Source organism: Papio anubis, chromosome 15 (assembly GCF_008728515.1).
Source record: "Papio anubis isolate 15944 chromosome 15, Panubis1.0, whole genome shotgun sequence".
Classification (NCBI taxonomy): Eukaryota; Metazoa; Chordata; class Mammalia; order Primates; family Cercopithecidae; genus Papio; species Papio anubis.
The window spans coordinates 3,178,047-3,197,842 of record NC_044990.1 but is presented as its reverse complement, the minus strand read 5'-3'; the positions used below and the strand labels follow the sequence as shown (position 1 = coordinate 3,197,842).

Here is a 19,796-nt window from a genome sequence, read left to right as displayed (position 1 = left end):
AAATAGTCTCTCTTGACACCAGAAAAATGATTATTGTAATATCCCTCCCGCCGCATTGCCTGTCCCTTATTCTCCTTTGGTGGCTGCTCTGCCTTTATTTGGCCTCGTTGGCATTTTTCGGAGCTCAGTTGGTTGATGACGCCCACATTTATCTCTAGTCTAGACTTCTGCTCTGAGCAGTAGCTAACTCACATGCCGAATAGCTGACATGACATATGCACTTGGCAGTTTTCCCAGATGATCTTCAGTTTACGTGTCTAAAATATTAACTGTTGATGCTGTCTGCCCTGCAAATGAATTCTCCTCCTCCTCAAGCCTCTCCATTACCCAGAGAGTAATGCCATCACCCAAAGCAAATATTATCATTGAGTGTCCTCTTGGATGCCTGCCGTACATGTGATTCATGGGCAAGGCTGTAGCTGTCAGATCTTAAATTGGAGTAATTCACTTCCCTCTCTGACCATTGCTACCACCCAATCCAGGTCACATTCACTGAGTACCTGTACTACAATTGACATCCTCCTAACTGGTCTTACTGCTTCCATTCTTTCCTCCAACCTCCCTTGTAATGGTTGGATTGACCTTAAGATGTATAATGAATCAAGGAGTACCCTGTTCAAAACAATTCAATGCCCCCCCATTGAATTAAAACAAATCCTAACTTCTTATAACGGCCAGCAAATCCCCTGCGTAATCTGGTCCCACTCTATCTCCCTTTACACCAGGCTTTTTTCAGACTCAAACTTGGTAAGATTAAAAATAATAATCATGAAATAATATGGCATAGATAAGCCAAACACAGCAGTTATCACAATGAATGTGAATGTTTTAAATTCCACATTAAAAATCAAAATAAATTATGTTACAAAAAATAAATCCAGCCAAATGCTGCATACAAAAGAAATTCAAATAGTTTAATATGAGAAAAATTTCAGCTGGGAGAGTCACTTAAGATGCCAAATCACTGAGGTCCTCTTAGAGAGAGATGTTGAGAGAAGTCTTTGCAGCGGCAAGTGATGTCTGCAATTGATGGAATCATTTTGCAACCAAAAAGGGAAATATCAACATACTTGCAGAGAAGAAAAGGTAGAGAAATATTACTTGGCTACTAAATTAATCAACAACCTGGGGTTACCCTTTCCCCAGCCTTCCTATGTGAGATTTGCAGTTTAAGCCTGTTTTAATTGGGACTCTTGTTCCTTTCAGCTGAAATACCATTGACTGCAGCACAGCACTGACCGCTGCGTGCAGTGCTGCATTAGTGTTCTGTGCCCTTGGGTATGTGTTTGAAGGATATGGTGCTCCTAAAAGCACCTTCCAGATATCTGTCTTCACGTCTTTTTCGACTTAACATCCTTGTTTATTTTCACTTCTTCAGTGGCTGAACACATTCTCCAGGTCCATTTTTGTCACTGGCTATAATTATGGGTGACTCTAGCATTTCTACACTATCACTTTTGACTTTTTGTGATCCTGCTTAGCTGCACAGAAGGCATGAAGAATTGGGATTGTTGCTAGATCTTACTTTTTCTCATTAGTGGTGGGAAATGGATCCTATTAAAAAACTCTGTTTTTAAAGATAATATTGGGAAACAGACCAAGCCTAGCAAATTGTTGCCAGGGAGCTAAAATACACTTATGGTGGCCAAACTAGCAATTTGTCATCTGGCAGAAGTCAGTTCTGGCAATGGTGTAGAATAGTTTTTTGAAGACAACATTGTGATGTTATTCCAATGGTATGTTCTGTAATTTGGGTTAATAAAGGAAACGTTAACTTTGGCCACTTGGTGGCTAATTTTGTGGGGGAGGAAGATGAGCCTGCTCAAAGGCCTAAATCGATTTCAGACTGAACTGGTGAAATTGTGTAATCGCTTCCATAAATTTCACTTAAAAACTATTATTCAGTAGCCTAGTTGACTAAAGTATAAATGGAAGCTGTTTAAGAATTAAAGAGAGGTTTTAGCTTATTTGAGTCATTAAAATAATAGCAATAGCAATTGTCTTAATTACTCAAAGAATGGCAATTCGAGTCAGGATTGGGACTTGGTGCAGCCAGGAGTTTCGAGTGCACCGTCTTAAGGAGAGAGCCACTTTAAACTCCCCTTTCATCGGAGCTATGGGCTGCTGTGCAAGTGACGAGAGCAGAGAAAAGAAGCAAAGAATTGGGTTTTCTTTCCAGTCCTCAGAGTGAGGCCGCCTATCTCTTTTCCTACCACTGCTCTTTCCTTGGCTGTCAACTGCTGTTGCTTTTGCTGACCTGAGAAACTCCAAAGGCTACTTGAAGTCCATCCAAGTAGATTTATGACAAAGGGGTCATATCCAGAATCTACAAGGAACTTAAACAAATTTACAAGAAAAAAAAACCCCATCAAAAAGTGGGCAAAGGATATGAACAGACACTTCTCAAAAGAAGACATTTATGCAACCAAGAAACATATGAAAAAAAAGCTCATCATCACTGGTCATTAGAGAAATGCAAATCAAAACCACAATGAGATACCATCTCACACCAGTTAGAATGGCGATTATTAAAAAGTCAGGAAACAACAGATGCTGGAGAGGATGTGGAGAAATAGGAACGCCTTTACACTGTTGGTGGGAGTGTAAATTAGTTCAACCAGTGTGGAAGACAGTATGGCAATTCCTCAGGGACCTAGAACCAGAAATACCATTTGACCCAGCAATCCCATCACTGGGTATATACCCAAAGGATTATAAATCATTCTACTATAAAGACCCATGCACACATATATTTATTGTGGCATTATTCACAATAGCAAAGACTTGGAATCAACCCAAATGCCCATCAATGATAGATTGGATAAAGAAAATGTGACACATATATACCATGGAATACTATACAGCCATAAAAAAGATGAGTTCATGTCCTTCGCAGGGACATGGATGAAGCTGGAAACCATCATTCTCAGCAAACTAACACAGGAACAGAAAACCAAACACTGCATGTTCTCACTCATTAGTGGGAGCTGAGCAATGAGAACACATGGACACAGGGAGGGGAACATCACACACTGGGGCCTGTTGGGGAGTGGGGGGCTAGGAAAGGGATAGCATTAGGAGTAATACCTAATGTAGATTACGGGTTGATGGGTGCTGCAAACCACCATGGCATGTGTATACCTATGTAACAAACCTGCACATTCTGCACAAATATCCCAGAGCTTAAAGTATAAAAAAAAGTTACCCATTGTTATTTTCAGCAATTGTCCATTAATATCTGTTCTTGAGTACAGTCTGTGTAGAATGCTAATCCTTATGTTTTCTTCCTGATAAACTCCTACCCATCTTTCTAGGACCAGCTCAAATGTCTCTTTCCTGGAGAACTCACTGCTGACCTATTCTGCCTCTCTTTCCACGCATCACACCCGGCAGAATGAATCCTTTTCTCTGGGCTGCTCCTGTAGGCTTTTGCTCAAACATCTTTTAGTGTCCTTAGCCGATTGTATCCAACAAATTAATTTGTGTTTCCACCTCCCCAGCCAAAGTATACGCATCATGTAAAAGGAAGCATGTCTGAATTATTGTGTACTGGAGGCTTTTAGGTTAGTCACTGACACACAGCAAATGCTATGTAAATGCTAATTCCAGAGAAACAGTATAAATTTAAGTGCTTCTAAATTGGGGGAGATTTTACTCCCCCTCCCCCAATAATGGGGAACTTTGGCCATGTTGGGAGAGATTTTTGGTTGTCACAACTGCTGGGGTGGGAATGCTACTAGCATCTAGTGAGGCTAAGGATGCCACTAAATGGCTAAGGATGCCGCTAAACATCCTGCAACGCACAGGACAGTCTCCCCCAATCTCCACCAAAAACATTATCCAGCCCAAAATGTTAACAATGCTAAGGTTCAATAGCAAAGACATAGAATCACCCTAAATACCCATCAGTGACAGACTGGATAAAGAAAATGTGGAATACTATGCAGTCATTAAAAAGAATGTGATCATGCACACCCTTCTAGGGACATGGATGGAGCTGGAGACTATTATCCTTAGCAAACTAAGACAGGAACAGAAAACCAAATTCTGCATGTTCTCACCTATAAGTGGGAGCTAAATGATGAGAACATGTGGACACATAGAGGAGAACAACAGACACTGAGGCCTATTGGAGGGTGGAGGATGGGAGGAGGGAGAGGAACAGCAAAAATAACTAACAACCTGGGTTAATACCTGGGTGATGAAATAATCTGTACAACAAACCCCCATGACACAAGTTACCTATGTAATAAACCTACACTTGTACCCGTGAACTTAAAGTTTAAAAAAAAAAAACAGTGTTAAGATCGACAAAGCCTGCTACCGTAGACAATGGTTAGAGAGTCAGACCTTGGATAGAGACAAAACAAGAAGGGAAACATCAAAACTGTGGAATCTCTTAGTTTCTTTCATTACAAAATGTAAGGAAGCCAATAACATATTGGAAAATTGAGAATTATGGTTTGCTCAAAATTGTACCGTTTGTACACTCTCAGTTCATGGTGTCTCTGGCAATAAGAGCTAGAAATGTTTGCAACACCAAAATAACAAGGAAAGCGTAGAGTCATTAGAGGTGGGGTATATTTTGCTTCGTTAGCTGCACTGCAGAGGAGGAGTTTGGGAGAAAACTGTGCCTCAGGCAAAAACAATTATGAAAGAGAAGATTATAACTTGTCTTTTGAAAGGACAACTTGAATGCATGTTCTAGAGCAGGGACTCTAGATCCCTGGGCCATAGATGGGTCCTGGTCTGTGGCCTGTTAGGAACTGGGCCTCACAGCAGGAGGTGAGCAGTGGGCCAGCGAGCATTACCGCCTGAGCTCCGCCTCCTATCAGATCAGTGGAGGCGTTAGATTCTCATAGGAGGGCGAACCCTGCTGTGAACTGTACGTGTGAGGGATCTAGGTTGCATGCTCCTGATGAGAATCTAATACCTGATGATCTGAGGTGGAGTCGTTTCATCCCCAAACCATCTCCCACACTGTGAAAACATTTTCTTCCATGAAACCAGTCCCTCGTGCCAAAACGGTTGGGGACCGCTGTTCTACAGAGAGCGTTGACATATTTGCTGACCTGCTGTTTCTCCTGCTGGTTCACGTTAGTCCAGGGCAGTGGTTCTCAAAGTGTGGTCCCCAGAGCTGTGGCATCAGCAGCACCTGGGGACTTCCTAGAAACACAGATTCTCAAGTCACATTCCAGACCTGCTGAATCAGAAGCTCTGGGGATGAAGGCCAGCACTATTATTATTATTATTATTATTATTATTATTAAGACATGGTCTCACTCTGTCGCCCAGGCTGGAGTGCAGTAGCTCAATCTCAGCTCACTGCAACCTCTGCCTCCCAGGCTCAGGTGATCCTCCCACCTCAGCCTCCCGAGTAGCTGGGACCACAGGCACACATCACTGCGTCTGGCTAATTTTTGTATTTTTTCTTTTGTAGAGATGGGGTTTCACCATGTTGTTCAGGCTGGTCTTAAACTCATGGGCTCAAGCGATCCACCTACCTCAGCCTCCCAAAGTGCTGGGATTACAGGTGTGAACCATTGTGCCTGGCCCCCAGCAGTGTATTTTTAAACAAGTCCTCTGGATGGTTCTGACGCATGCATACAGGTAATAAATAATACAGTTGCTTATCAATTTTTCTCATCTGTTCCTCTAATTGATGTCATGGCCCGGAAGGAGTCCTGGGCTAAGGAAAAGTTCATTTTACTGATTCTCTGTGTGGGAAGGCTTGGGTTTGAAGCGATCTAAGCTGTTAGACTGTTTTCCCTGCAGATTTTACTGCCCTGCAGTGCAATGATACTCTACCAAGAACTCTGCTGTCCTTTGCATACTTAATCCACTTAACCCAGCAATGATAGTACAGTTGACATTATCAACTCACTTTTAGAAGTCAGGAAACAGAAAACAAAAATTAACTTACTTGAAATTATGCAGCTAGTAATTGCAGAGGTAGGAACTGAATCCAGGTCTACCCAGCCCATATTCTTTATCGTACGCAACAGTGCATTTCTGATGCTCAAGGTGCTTTGTTGGACAATGACCAATTTCCTTTAACTAAATGCCCTAGTGTCTTTCATTTTAGTAACAAAACCAGATACATGACTGTCTTAGAGTGTGCAACATTAGGTTATGATTGTTGTAGTTTGTTAGGGCCGGTAATAGGGTGGAGTCTACTTCCTTGGCCAGGAAATATTATTTGTTTTTCATTTGGGAGTATTGATAGGATTGTGTGAGACAATAACATCGCTATTGGTTTTCACAGTAGTACAGAAAGGCACTGGGATAGATTTAACAAGTGTCTGCTTATGTCTTCTAGTCTTTAGCAAGTGAATTTAGAGTATGTTCTGAAAAATTTTTTTCATAAAATGGTCTCTTCTCAGTCTTAAAAATGAGTCCTATGAGACCGGTATTCAACTTTTAGTTCAAAAAGAGAACTTTTTTGGTAGAAATATGAGAAATTCAAGTACATGATATGATGAGAATAAAAGAAACTTGGGAAACAGATACTTGAACTGCACAGATAACAGTGACATTTGATAAGTCTGTGGGTTACTCCAGTTAGAAAAAGACGAAGAGTGGCAGGGCACTGTGGCTCACACCTGTAATCCTTTGGGATTACAAGCACTTTGGGAGGCCGAGGTGGGTGAATCATTTGAGATCAAGAGTTTGAGACCAGCCTGGCTAACATGGAGAAACTCTGCCTCTAAATTAGCCAGGCATGGTGTTGGGTGCCTGTAGTCCCAGCTACTCAGGAGGCTGAGGCAGGAAAATCGCTGGAACCCAGGAGGCGGAGGTTGCAGTGAGCCAAGATTGTGCTACTGCATTCCAGCCTGGGCAACAGAGCGAGACTCTGTCTAAAAAAAAAAAAAGAAAGAAAAAGAAAGAAAGAGAGAAAGAGAGAAAGAAAGCAAGCAAGCAAGCAAGCAAGCAAGAGAGAGAACGAAGGAAAGAAAGAAAGGAAGAATGAATGAAAGGAAGAAAGGAAGAAAGGAAGGAAGAAAGAAAGAGGAAGGAAGGAAGGAAGGAAGGAAGGAAGGAAGGGTAAACCTGTGGTGGAAGAAGGGTGGGCATCAAGAGAGTTGCAATGGAGAAAATGCAACACATTCAAGCTCTCTTATCTGCTTGAAAGATTCCACATAAGCTTGTCAATAGTACAATGTGTTTTTGCAGATGTGTACTCCATCGAATGTTGTGTTTTTCTCGAGTTAGTACATACCAGTTACTCGAAGTTTATCTGTACCAACCACAACTTCCTTCTCATCTACAGTAAATAGTGGCTTGCCGTTGTTGGAGTTGATCTGAAACTGTTGACTCTGGACTTCTACCATTTTGGGACCTGAAGAATTAATTAAAACAGTTTATTATAAACTGTTCACTACAAGCAGTGTCACAATCTCTATTTTTACACATGCCATGTCAACCCAACAAGACCAAGTACCTAAAGATTTGGTATTTGTTAGCATTAGTGGTACTGATTGATTCTGTAATTAAACTTTGCAACTTTTAAGTCTAAATTTATCATATTATTAAAATTAATTTATGTCAAACATATGTTAACCTATATCAATATATGTACAAATACATTATTTAAGAGTTTCTTCTTTAAGATTTTTAAATACTTGCCCAAAATAATATGGTTCTCCTATTCGTGGTTAAACTTGTATTCTTTTGGTTATGAACCACCTAAGAATCCTACATTCCGAAATGTGAGATTTGTGAAAGACCCTCTTACAAATGGCTCACTTTAATCGTCAAAGTTAACCTAGAAGATGAGTCATATCCTGAATTTTTTCTCTGCCATTATTCTCAGAAGAGCTGCTCACCCTCTACTCCACAGGAAAAACAAGCATCACTGTGGAAGAACACCTTCCTGTTTTTGCCCTTCCCCTAAAAAATTTTTGACTTTGCCATGCCTTCTGTTTCACGTTTGTATCCAAGCTTATGCCCTTCACCTGAACTCTAGACCCCCTGCCTTCCAGCTCTTTCATCTATTCAGCAGGTGTTCTGTGGGTGCTCACTCACCCTGTGCCATCCAGACATGAGGGTGAGGTCACACCTCCCACTCACTCAGCTACACACCAACCCCCGGCACTCATCATATGTGTTCCCCAATTCGTCTTTGATGCTTCCAAACTTTCTAACCCAGGCCTCATGGATTAATCTCCCTAGAGTACAGCCTTCATTATCTACTTAAGAAACTATGAGTTCCCCAATTTGTTTATGTTAGCTTTATATTCTTTTTTTTTTTTTTTTTTTTTTTTTTTTTTTTTTGAGACAGAGTTTCGCTCGTGTCACCCAGGCTGGAGTACGATGGCGCCAATCTCTACTGGCTGCAACGTCTGCTTCCCAAGTTCAAGTGATTCTCCTGCCTCAGCCTCCAGAGTAGCTGGGATTACAGGCATGTGCCACCACATCCGGCTAATTTTGTATTTTTAGTAGAGATGGGATTTCACCATGTTGGCAAGGTTGGTCTCGAACTCCTGACCTCAGGTTATCCGCCCACCTCAGCCTCCCAAAGTGCTAGGATTACAGGTGTGAACCACCACGCCCAGCCTATATTCTTATCTGTAAAAGTAAGTTGAGGCTGGACACAGTGGCTCACACCAGTAGTCTTAGCAGCTTGCCAGGCCAAGGCAAGCGGATCACCTGAGGTCAGGAGTTTGAGACCAGCCTGGCCAACATGGAGAAACCCCATCTGTACTAAAAATACAAAAATTAGATGGGCATGGTGGTGCGTGCCTATAATCCCAGCTACCTAGGAGGCTGAGGCAGAAGAATTGCTGGAACCCGGAAGGTGGAGGCTGAAGTGAGCCGAGATCGCACCACTGCAGTCCAGCCTGGGCGACAGAGCGAGACTTAAAAAAAAAAAAAAAAAAAGGAAGTTGAGAAAAGAAGTCATATCTTACAATTTTTTTGTATGTGTCCCTCTGACCCTAACAGTTCTCAAAAAAATTTTTGGATACCTGGTAGAAATTAAGTAAAGTCTTTCTATTAATGCATTAATCAGTTTTGGACATGCTCATTTAAGTGTTCTTAATTTTATTAATTTGTATTTAAAACCCTCCAGTGAGTCTTTATTTAAATAAATAAATGTTTTTGGCAAGAGTTCCGGTTATAAAGTTGACTTTTTTCTCTATATCTCCTTTTTTAAAAAAAAAAAAAAAGCTTCACTTTATTTTTTGGTATTTGTATGTTATTTTCCCCAATCTGAGACTCAGAGTTCCTGTTTATCTCTTCCGGGTCACTGACATGCCTGTGTATTTATTATATAAACACCGATTTGCATTTAATGGTGACTACCAAGTTACCTGACTTTAAAATTGAGAAATAATTGGAATAATTAATCCAGTAAGAGTTCATTGTTTTGCTCACTAGAGGTTCATCTTACAATTCTAAGAGGCCTTATTAAGTATAAGGGGTTAAACTAAGTGACAATTTTTTTTCTGTAGTTATTACATCGATAAAATATTCAACAAATAAGTTTAGTTTCATAGTAAGTCTGTGCAGCAAATACACATAAATTGTTACTCAAATCAAATAAAATGCAGGAAAGTGAATGGTTCCATTCAGTACAAATCTATTGCATGCTTTTTATGTACAAGGTTCTGTGCTAAGCATTGACAATGTGCAAATGAGTGAGATATAGCTCACAGCGTAGAGGATTCTGTGGTTCACTAAAAAGAAAAGCATGTAAGCCTGGTTTCAGGACAATTTGCTAAGTATTAGGATGCAAGCATGAGAGAGTCTTGACTAGGAATTCATGGTCCATCCATCCAGGCTAAGAGCAGCGTCCAGAGACGCGATGCCTGAACTGACTTGGAAGAAGGAGTTCATGCTTCCTGCTGGGCGTGGTGGCTCACCCCTGTAATCTCAGCACTTTGGGAAGCCGAGGCGGGCGGATTGCCTGAGCTCAGGAGTTTGCGACCAACCTGGGCAACACAGTGAAACCCTGTTTCTACTGAAAATATAAAAATTAGCTGGGCGTGGCAGCATGTGCCTGTAGTCCCAGCTACTGGGGAGGCTGAGGCAGGAGAATTGCTTGAACCCGGGAGGTAAAGGTTGCAATGAGCTGAAATCAGGCCACTGCACTCCAATCTGGGTGACAGAGCGAGACTCTGTCTCAAAAAACAAAAAAGAAAGAGTTCATGCTTCCCTGTTGAAGGAAGAACAGGGATCTCCAGGTAAAGGAAACTATTTGAGCAAAGGCATAGCAGCGAATAAAATCCCATCTCCATTTTATTAAAAATAGACACTGCATGTTTAAATTTAAATACGCTTTCCACTTCAGAGAAAACTGTACTGTTCTTCAATAGTTATGGAGTTTGTAATTAATTTTCTAACTTTTATTAATATTCTAGCAGTTTTTTTAACCTAGTTGGACACTGATTAAAGCTGAGGATGTAATTGTCTTTTGCAGTAGAGGTCTTTGAGAAATAAAATTTAAATTCTACCTTGTTGATAAGAAAAGAGCTATCTGTACAGTCCCATTTTTAATGAAAGGCTTTGGTACAAAGAGAAAAAGTTAATGGTTTTGTGATCTGATTAATTAAGTTTGGGAAATTAGCTTAAGGGTTTTTCTGGTGAAAATACCATCAAATTCTCCCTTACATATAATGTGTCTCATCAGCAACCTTCTTTTGTTCCTCAGGATATCTTTAATTTAAAATAAAATAATTTAGAAACAAATATCACAAAGTCCTTTAAAAAAAGGAAACATATATTCTGCTGGTGCAAATATGGTATCACAGAGAAAGGACTGGGCTGGAAGCACAAAGCTGTGCTTGTTAGCGCTACTACTTTTGTGGCATAATCTTGTATTATACAGTTCCACTTCATATGCCTGGCACTAATGACCTTTACTTGTGTTAAATAAAATAAAATGAAATAAAATAAGAGACGAGGCTTGAGAAGTCCCTGAGCAAACAAAGCTAGTTATGCTATGCCAGTGAAACTTAGGTTATTTCTAGTCAATGTCCCTGATAATCATAAGCAAAACTGACGTAGCTTTCCAAAAATGCTGTAAAATGATTTTTTTTTTTTTTTTAAAGACAGGGTCTCAGTCTGTTGCCCAAGCTGGAGTGCAGTGGTGCGATCTCAGCTCACTGCAACCTCTGCCTGCCGGGTTCAAGCGATTCTCCTGCCTTAGCCTCCCGAATAGCTGGGATTACAGGCACCTGGTTGACTTTTGTATTTTCAGTAGAGATGGGATTTTGCTATGTTGCCCAGGCTAGTCTTGAACTCCTGGCCTCAAATGATCCGCCCGCCTCTGCCTCCCGAAGTGCTGGGATTACAGGCATGAGCCACTGCACCCGGCCAGATGATCACTTTTAACCAATCTTCTGCCATCTGGAAACCCTGACTGTAATAATCAATCATTGTAAAGGTTAACCTCCTCATTTCACTATATATATATATAGTGAATATATATAAATAATATATATAATATTTATATAATTATATATAAATATATCTATATATAATAAATTATATACATATAAATATATATATATAATCCAACCATTAGAACACTATCCTACTTGCCAACTGGTTTGTCAGCCCATCCCATCCTACCCAATCTTTTATTCATTCCTCCCTTCATTTATTTAACAAATATTTATTGTATAACCTATTACATGTAAAAGGGTAGCCTGAATTATGAATTGTGGCATTAACTGAATTGAAAAAAATCTAATTCCAATTAGTGAATCAAATTATTATACATATATTCCTTGAAATATTACATAGCCATGAAAATAATGCTATGATTTTTAAAAATTTCATAGATTAAATTGGAAAAGGATGGACTTCTGGGTGGCTGATGACCACGCTGGCTATATAGTAATCAGTTTCCCAAAAGGTCATCCCCAAACTCTAAGGAGTAGCTTCACAGCTATAAAAATTCCACACAAACCAGGCGCGGTGGCTCACGCCTGTAATCCCAGCACTTTGGGAGGCTGAGGCGGGCGGATCATGAGGTCAGGAGATCAAGACCATCCTGGTTAACACAGTGAAACCCCATCTCTACTAAAAATACAAAAAATTAGCCGGGCGTGGTGGTGGCACCTGTAGTCCCAGCTACTCAGGAGGCTGAGGCAGGAGAATGGCGGGAACCCGGGAGGTGGAGCTTGCAGTGAGCTGAGATCTCACCACTGCACTCCAGCCTGGGCGACAGAGCGAGACTCCGTCTCAAAAAAAAAATAATAAAATAAAATAAATAAATAAATAAATAAAAACAAAACAAACACACACACACACACAAACCAAACCCTTGCATTACTTAAAGGCAGAACTGTGAGTTAAGGGAGAAAAATTAACAAGTGCCAGGACTACAACTTCTCACACACCTGCTCCATCACAGGCGTTATGGTAAGCAAAGGCCATGGGAAGGACGGATGAGGAGACTTAGTGAGAAGCCACTTAAGGAATGGACAAAAGTAATGCAGGAAATGAATACTAATGAGCTGGGATAAAAATCCTGATATCAGACAAAGTGGAATTCAAGTCAAAAGCGTTAAATATGACAAAAAAAATTTAATGCTAAAATTACAACCCACAAAACAAAGTATTTACAAATATCTATCTCCCAAATATCACAGAAACAACCTGCATGAAACAAAAATAAAAGATGTGAGGACCCAATGCAGGAGCACCCAGATTCATAAAGCAAGTCCTTAGAGACATACAAAGAGACTTAGACACCCACACAATAATAATGGGAGACTTTAACACCCCACTGTCAATATTAGACAGATCAATGAGACAGAAAGTTAACAAAGATATCCAGGACTTGAACTCAGCTCTGCAGCAAGCTGACCTAATAGACAACTACAGAACTCTCCACCCCAAATCAACAGAATATACATTCTTCTCAGCACCACATCGCACTTATTCCAAAATTGACTACATAGTTGGAAGTAAAGCACTCCTCAGCAAATGTAAAAGAATGGAAATCACAACAAACTGTCTCTCAGACCACAGTGCAATCAAATTAGAACTTAGGACTAAGAAACTCACTCAAAACTGCACAACTACATGGGAACTGAACAACCTGCTCCTGAATGACTACTGGGTAAATAATGAAACGAAGGCAGAAATAAATAAGTTATTTGAAACCAATGAGAACAAAGATACAATGTACCAGAATCTCTGGGACACATTTAAAGCAGTGTGTAGTGGGAAATTTATAGCACTAAATGCCCACAAGAGAAAGCAGGAAAGATCTAAAATTGACACCCTAACATCACAATTAAAAGAACTAGAGAAGCAAGAGCAAACAAAGTCAAAAGGCAGCAGAAGACAAGAAATAACTAAATCAGAGCAGAACTGAAGGAGATAGAGACACAAAAAATCCGTCAAAAATTCAATGAATCTAGGAGCTGCTTTTTTGAAATGATCAACAAAATTGATAGTCCACTAGCAACACTAATAAAGAAGAAGGGAGAAGAATCAAATAGGCATAATAAAAAATGATAAAGGGGGTATCACCACCAATCCCACAGAAATACAAACTATCATCAGAGAATACTATAAACAACCTCTACGCAAATAAACTAGAAAATCTAGAAGAAATGGATATTTCCTGGCCACATATACCCTCCCAGGACTAAAATAGGAAGAAGTTGAATCCCTGAATAGACCAATAACAGGCTCTGAAATTAAGCAATAATTAATAGCCTACCAACCAAAAAAAGTCCAGGACCAGATGGATTCATAGTCAAATTCTACCAAAGGTACAAAGAGGAGCTGGTACCATTCCCTCTGAAACTATTCCAATCAACAGAAAAAGAGGGAATCCTCTCTAACTCATTTTATGAGGCCAGCATCATCCTGATACCAAAGCCTGGCAGAGACACAACAAAAAAAGAGAATTTTAGACCAATATCCCTGATGAACATCAATGCGAAAATCCTCAATAAAATACTGGCAAACCGAATCCAGCAGCACATCAAAAAGCTTATCCACCATGATCTAGTTGGCTTCATCCCTGGGATGCAAGGCTGGTTCAACATATGCAAATCAATAAATGTAATCCATTACATAAACAGAACCAAAGACAAAAACCACATCATTATCTCAACAGATGCAGAAAAGGCCTCTGAGAAAATTCAACAGCCATTCATGCTAAAAACTCTCAATAAACTAGGCATTGATGGGGCGCATCTCAAAATAATAAGAGCTATTTATGACAAACCCACAGCCAATATCATACTGAATGGGCAAAAACTGGAAGCATTCCTTTTGAAAACTGGCACAAGACAGGGATGCCCTGTCTCACCACTCCTATTCAACATAGTGTTGGAAGTTCTGGCCAGGGCAATCAGGCAAGAGAAGGAAATAAAGGGTATTCAATTAGGAAAAGAGGAAGTCAAATTGCCCCTGTTTGCAGATGACATGATTGTATATATTTAGAAAACCCCATCGTCTCAGCCCAAAATCTCCTTAAGCTGATAAGCAACTTCAGCAAAGTCTCAGGATACAAACTCAATGTGCAAAAATCACAAGCATTCCTATATACCAATAACAGAGAGCCAAATAATGAGTGAACTCCCATTCACAATTGCTACAAACAGAATAAAATACCTAGGAATACAACTTACAAGGGATGTGAAAGACCTCTTCAAGGAGAACTACAAACCACTGCTCAATGAAATAAAAGAGGACAGAAACAAATAGAAGAACATTCCATGCTCATGGATAGGAAGAATCAATATTGTGAAAATGGCTGTACTGCCCAAGGTAATTTACACATTCAGTGCCATCCCCATCAAACCACCAATGACTTTCTTCACAGAATTGGAAAAAACTACTTTAAAATTCATACAGAACCAAAAAAGAGCCCGCATTGCTAAGACAATCCTAAGCCAAAAGAACAAAGTTGGAGGCATCACACTACCTGACTTCAAACTATACTACAAGGCTACAGTAACCAAAACAGCATGGTACTGGTACCAAAACAGATACATAGACCAATGGAACAGAACAGAGGCCTCAGAAATAATGCCACACATCTACAGCCATCTGATCTTTGACAAAGCTGACAAAAACAAGCAATGGGGAGAGGATTCCCTATTTAAAAAATGGTGCTAGGAAAACTGGCTAGCCATATGTAGAAAGCTGAAACTGGATCTCTTCCTTCCACCTTATACAAAAATTAATTCAAGAAGGATTAAAGACTTAAATGTTAGACCTAAACCATAAAAACCCTAGAAGAAAACCTAGGCAATACCATTCAGGACATAGGCATGGGCAAGGACTTCATGACTAAAACACCAAAAGCAATGGCAACCAAAGCCAAAATTGACAAATGGGATCAAATTAAACTAAAGAGCTTCTGCACAGCAAAAGAAATTACCATCAGAGTGAACAGGCAACCTACAGAATGGGAGAAAATTTTTGCAATCTACCCATCTGACAAAGGGCTAATATCCAGAATCTACAAAGAACTTAAACAAATTTTTAAGAAAAAAATCAAACAACCCCATCAAAACGTGGGCAAAGGACACTTCTCAGAAGAAGACATTTATGCAGTCAACAGACACATGAAAAAATGCTCATCACTAGTCATCAGAGAAATGCAAATCAAAACACAAAGAGATACTATCTCACACCAGTTAGAATGGTGATCATTAAAAAGTCAGGAAACAACAGGTGCTAGAGAGTATTTGGAGAACTAGGAACACTTTTACACTGTTGGTAGGAGTGTAAACTAGTTCAACCATTGTGTAAGACAGTGTGGCAATTCCTCAAGGATCTAGAACTAGAAATTTCATTTGACCCAGCAATCCCATTACTGGGTATATACCCAAAGGATTATAAATCATGCTGCTATAAAGACACATGCACACGTATGTTTATTGCAGCACTATTCACAATAGCAAAGACTTGGAACCAACCCAAATGTCCATCAATGATATGACTGGATTAAGAAAATATGGCACATATACACCATGGAATACTATGCAGTCATAAAAAAGGATGAGTTCATGTCCTTTGTAGGGACATGGATGAAGCTAGAAACCATCATTCTGAGCAAACTATCGCAAGGACAGAAAACCAAACACTGCATGTTCTCACTCCTAGGTGGGAATTGAACAATGAGAACACTTGGACACAGGAAGGGGAACATCACACACCGGGGCCTGTTGTGGGGTGGGGGGATGGGCAAGGGATAGCATTAGGAGATATACCTAATGTAAATGACTAATCGGTGCAGCACACCAACATGGCACATGTATACATATGTAACAAACCTGCATGTTTTGCACATGTACCCTAGAACTTAAAGCATAATAATAATAAAAAAAGTTTTCATGTTAGTTTTCACTTTTTTCTTGTAGTTCCTTGAGTAACTTAATAATAAACACTTTGAATTATTTATCTGGTATTTCAAAGATTTCATTGGTTTGGATCCACTGCTGGAGACTCAATGTGAGCTTTTGAAAGTTTTATAAAACCCTGTTTTTTCATACGGCCAGAATTATTTCTCTGGTTCCTTCTTATTTGGGTAGATCCGCCCGTCTTGGCCTCCCAAAGTGCTGGGATTACAGGCTTGAGCCGCCACACCCGGCCATACCTTTCTCATTCTTATTCTCTTTTTTTCAGACAAAGGTTCTCCTCCACCACAGAATCAAATTCCTAGTGATCCTCCCTGCCTCAGCCTCCCCAGTAGCTGTGACTACAGACATTCACCACCACACCTGGCTAATTTTTTAAATTATTTTTTTAGAGATGTTGCCCAGGCTGATCTCGATCACCTAGGCTCAAGCAATCCTTCCGTCTTGGCCTCCCAAAGTGCTGGGATTACAGGCATGAGCCACCAGGCCTGGCCTGCATTCCTTCTTACCAGTTGGTTTGCTCTTCCGATATTGCTTTCATCTATATTTCTTCTTGCTGATCTTCTCCGTTTATAGGATTCCATGTGCCCTCGCTCCCGTGTGACCTTATTCTCCCGTCTTAGTTGACTGGATGGGTGGACGTAGCTGACTGACCCGATGGAATGTGGTGGGACAGATGAACTGGGCTAATTAGAGTACTTTGTGGACTTAGAATTTGTGTAATCGAAGACTAAACTGTGTGATGTTGATAACTACAGCCGAGCAGATAAGAATCAGGGAGGCCCTGTAGGTTCTGTACAGTGAGAAGTGATACAGCCAAGTGAAAATGGTGGCAAAGATAAACTGGAAAGGAGGAGAATGGAACACATGGGGAGAAGCAGAGAGAAGAGAAGAAAGAATAGGGAGGGAACTGAATCTATTCTTGGCTCTCAGCCATGGGTCTCTGTGCTCTTTGAGGCCAACTACTTGGGTTCCTCTCCTTTGGTTGCTGCAAGAGTCTTTGGTAACCTACAATAAACATTTGTTTCTTGCACTAGCTTTAATTGTCCTCTATTTCTTGGAACAAAAATAACTCTAATCAAAGCACTTCAGGCTGTCCCCTCAGCCCCCACCCCACTCTGTGGTGCTATTCTGTGGTCAACACAGCATGATATTTAGAAAATTCATACTTTGTTCATAAGTAGCTTTGATTTCTTTAGAAGAAAAAACAATGCATCCATTTAGCACTATTCACGGACCACATGCATGCAAAACACCACAATGAAGCTGGACTCACCAACTTTCAACCTGCCTGTGACCTCCCCTTCTGAGTTGCGTGCATTTACAGTCACATTCTGGGTTGATTGTAGAAGCAGAGATGAGTCCTAGAAAGGGATTTATAAAATTTGCAAAATACGTACTGTTTAAAATGATTACATCTTTATAATTCTATGTCAATTTAGGATTTATGTAAAATTATTTACCCATTGTCACAGATCCTAGAAATTCTATAAATTTGTGGCTAAGACAATTAAAAGTCCTGAGTCATATTTTTTTTAACGTTTTGAGAACTTATTGAAAGATAAAAGAATAACAATCATAAAATGAGACCCAAATGCAAGATAGGGATAGAAAAAATATGAATTATTTAGAGAAATATGCAATTTAACAGCGCTATATGGTCACAACTATGTCAAGGAAAGACACCAACAACGGTGGGGTTCTAGCTAATAGAAATGACATATACTTTTTCCTGCTACACTCGATTTCCATAGTTTTGTAATACATTTGTATTTTTATAGTGTGTAAAGTAAACTTTATCAAAATAAAAAATCGATGTATACAGCAGAGTTATAATTACAGACACATTTGTGGTATTGACCGCTTTGTTCTTGCTCGCCAAGTTAAAAATAAACTAAGCATTTAGCTTAAGACGTTAGAAAATACACAATAAAACAGACATCAGAGAATAGAAAGAAAAATAAATTTCAAAGCACAGTTTTATGTATCAGTAAACAATAGTTTTGAAAAAGCACATGCAGTCTGAGTTGGTTATTTAAAACAAACAGAATTAAACTTAAACAAAAAATAGCGAAAACAATGTATTTAAATCAAAAATTCAGAGGAAGTAAAATGTATAGCTATGCTAACTATGAAGGGAATAGTATTAATTAGCCAAACTGACTTAAGAACAATGCTGGAATTGGCCAATAACTACGGAAATATTAGAGAACACTGCCAAAGAGCTACTCCAAATGTTAGCAATTGTCTCTTGGTGGGTAGCATTATGGGTTATTTCACTCTCTCTTTGTGTGTGTGTGTGTGTTTTAAATTTTTACTTCTTACTTTTTTCTCCACTACAAGCTACTTTAATTCCTTGAACAACTTTTCCACGCAGGTAAAGTATTACCATATTTTCCTACTAAGATAAATTTTCAATAGCTTTTTTTCTACAATAAAATTTACTAAAAACATCTGGTTCACTAATTTTTGTCTATATGAATGCTGTCCATAGTGGCTTTTGAAAATCTGAGTTTTCTTTGATGACCACATTTCTACCAAGATCAATTTTCCTGAGTCAAATTTTGTATATCCAGTATAGCATAGTATAGTACAGTATAGTATAACCTTTTACTTTTAATATATTTGTTTCTAGGCAAGCTTTTGCATTCCTTGTGGAAGAGGCACATGCACCAGCACTGCACATTTCCTGGCTATGTGTCTTGGACGTGGCCTCACAACTGTCTAGTGATTATGAGGGGCAGGCGAGTGGCTGGCAGATACTCTGGCCCTAACATGGTTTAGTGCTGAACCGAAGCTGTAGCTGCCCCCTCCAGCTTCCTGTTATGTGAGACTAAAAGCTCCTATTAGTTTATTCCATGGCTAGCTGGGTATTCTGTGTTCACAGGGTAAAGATCTTTTAACTGATGCAGTGACAGAGCAGAAGTGGCTCTGTGTCTATATTACCAACAAAACTGTATTCATAACTGCTACAATAATGCAATCTCTTATATTGAATTGTACTTGCTCTTTAATCTACATTTTTAAGAAGTACCTTAAAACAATCAACACGTACATTTTTAATAAAACTGATGTTTATTGTGAAGTCCAGAGACTTTATTTCCATGTTCTAGGTAAGAAAACTGAAGTCTATAGATTGTGAATGCAATTTTCAGGTTTTTGTTTTTTGACTTTTTAAAACAATTTTTATTGTATTAAAAATATATATGCTATGCATATAAGTTATACATAGCATAAAATTTACTATTTTAACCATTTTTAAGTGTATCGTAGATTGACATTAGGTATATTCACAGTATTGTACAACCACCACTACTATCATTTCTAAAATTTTACATAAGAGATTTTCAGTTTTTATCATTAGCTAATGACGCCTTTTAGAAAAATTTTACGCCATTTAGAGAGTGACAGCAAGGTATAAGGAGAACATTTTATTTTTCTATTCATATCAGTTGAACT

At 39.4% G+C, this 19,796-nt stretch overlaps 1 protein-coding gene across 5 annotated transcripts in view; it reads right to left on the bottom strand.

The window, feature by feature from the left end:
- SGCG (sarcoglycan gamma) overlaps window positions 1–19,796 on the bottom strand; it is a 98,942-nt gene that overhangs the window by 19,552 nt on the left and 59,594 nt on the right. For all 5 annotated transcript variants that reach the window (XM_031655761.1, XM_031655757.1, XM_031655759.1 and 2 more), the window contains 2 exons: window positions 17,614–17,701; window positions 7,220–7,339 (listed from right to left, as the gene is read on the bottom strand). In XM_031655761.1, coding sequence (XP_031511621.1) covers window positions 7,220–7,339; window positions 17,614–17,701 — 208 coding nt within the window. The remainder of the gene's footprint in view (window positions 1–7,219; window positions 7,340–17,613; window positions 17,702–19,796) is intronic.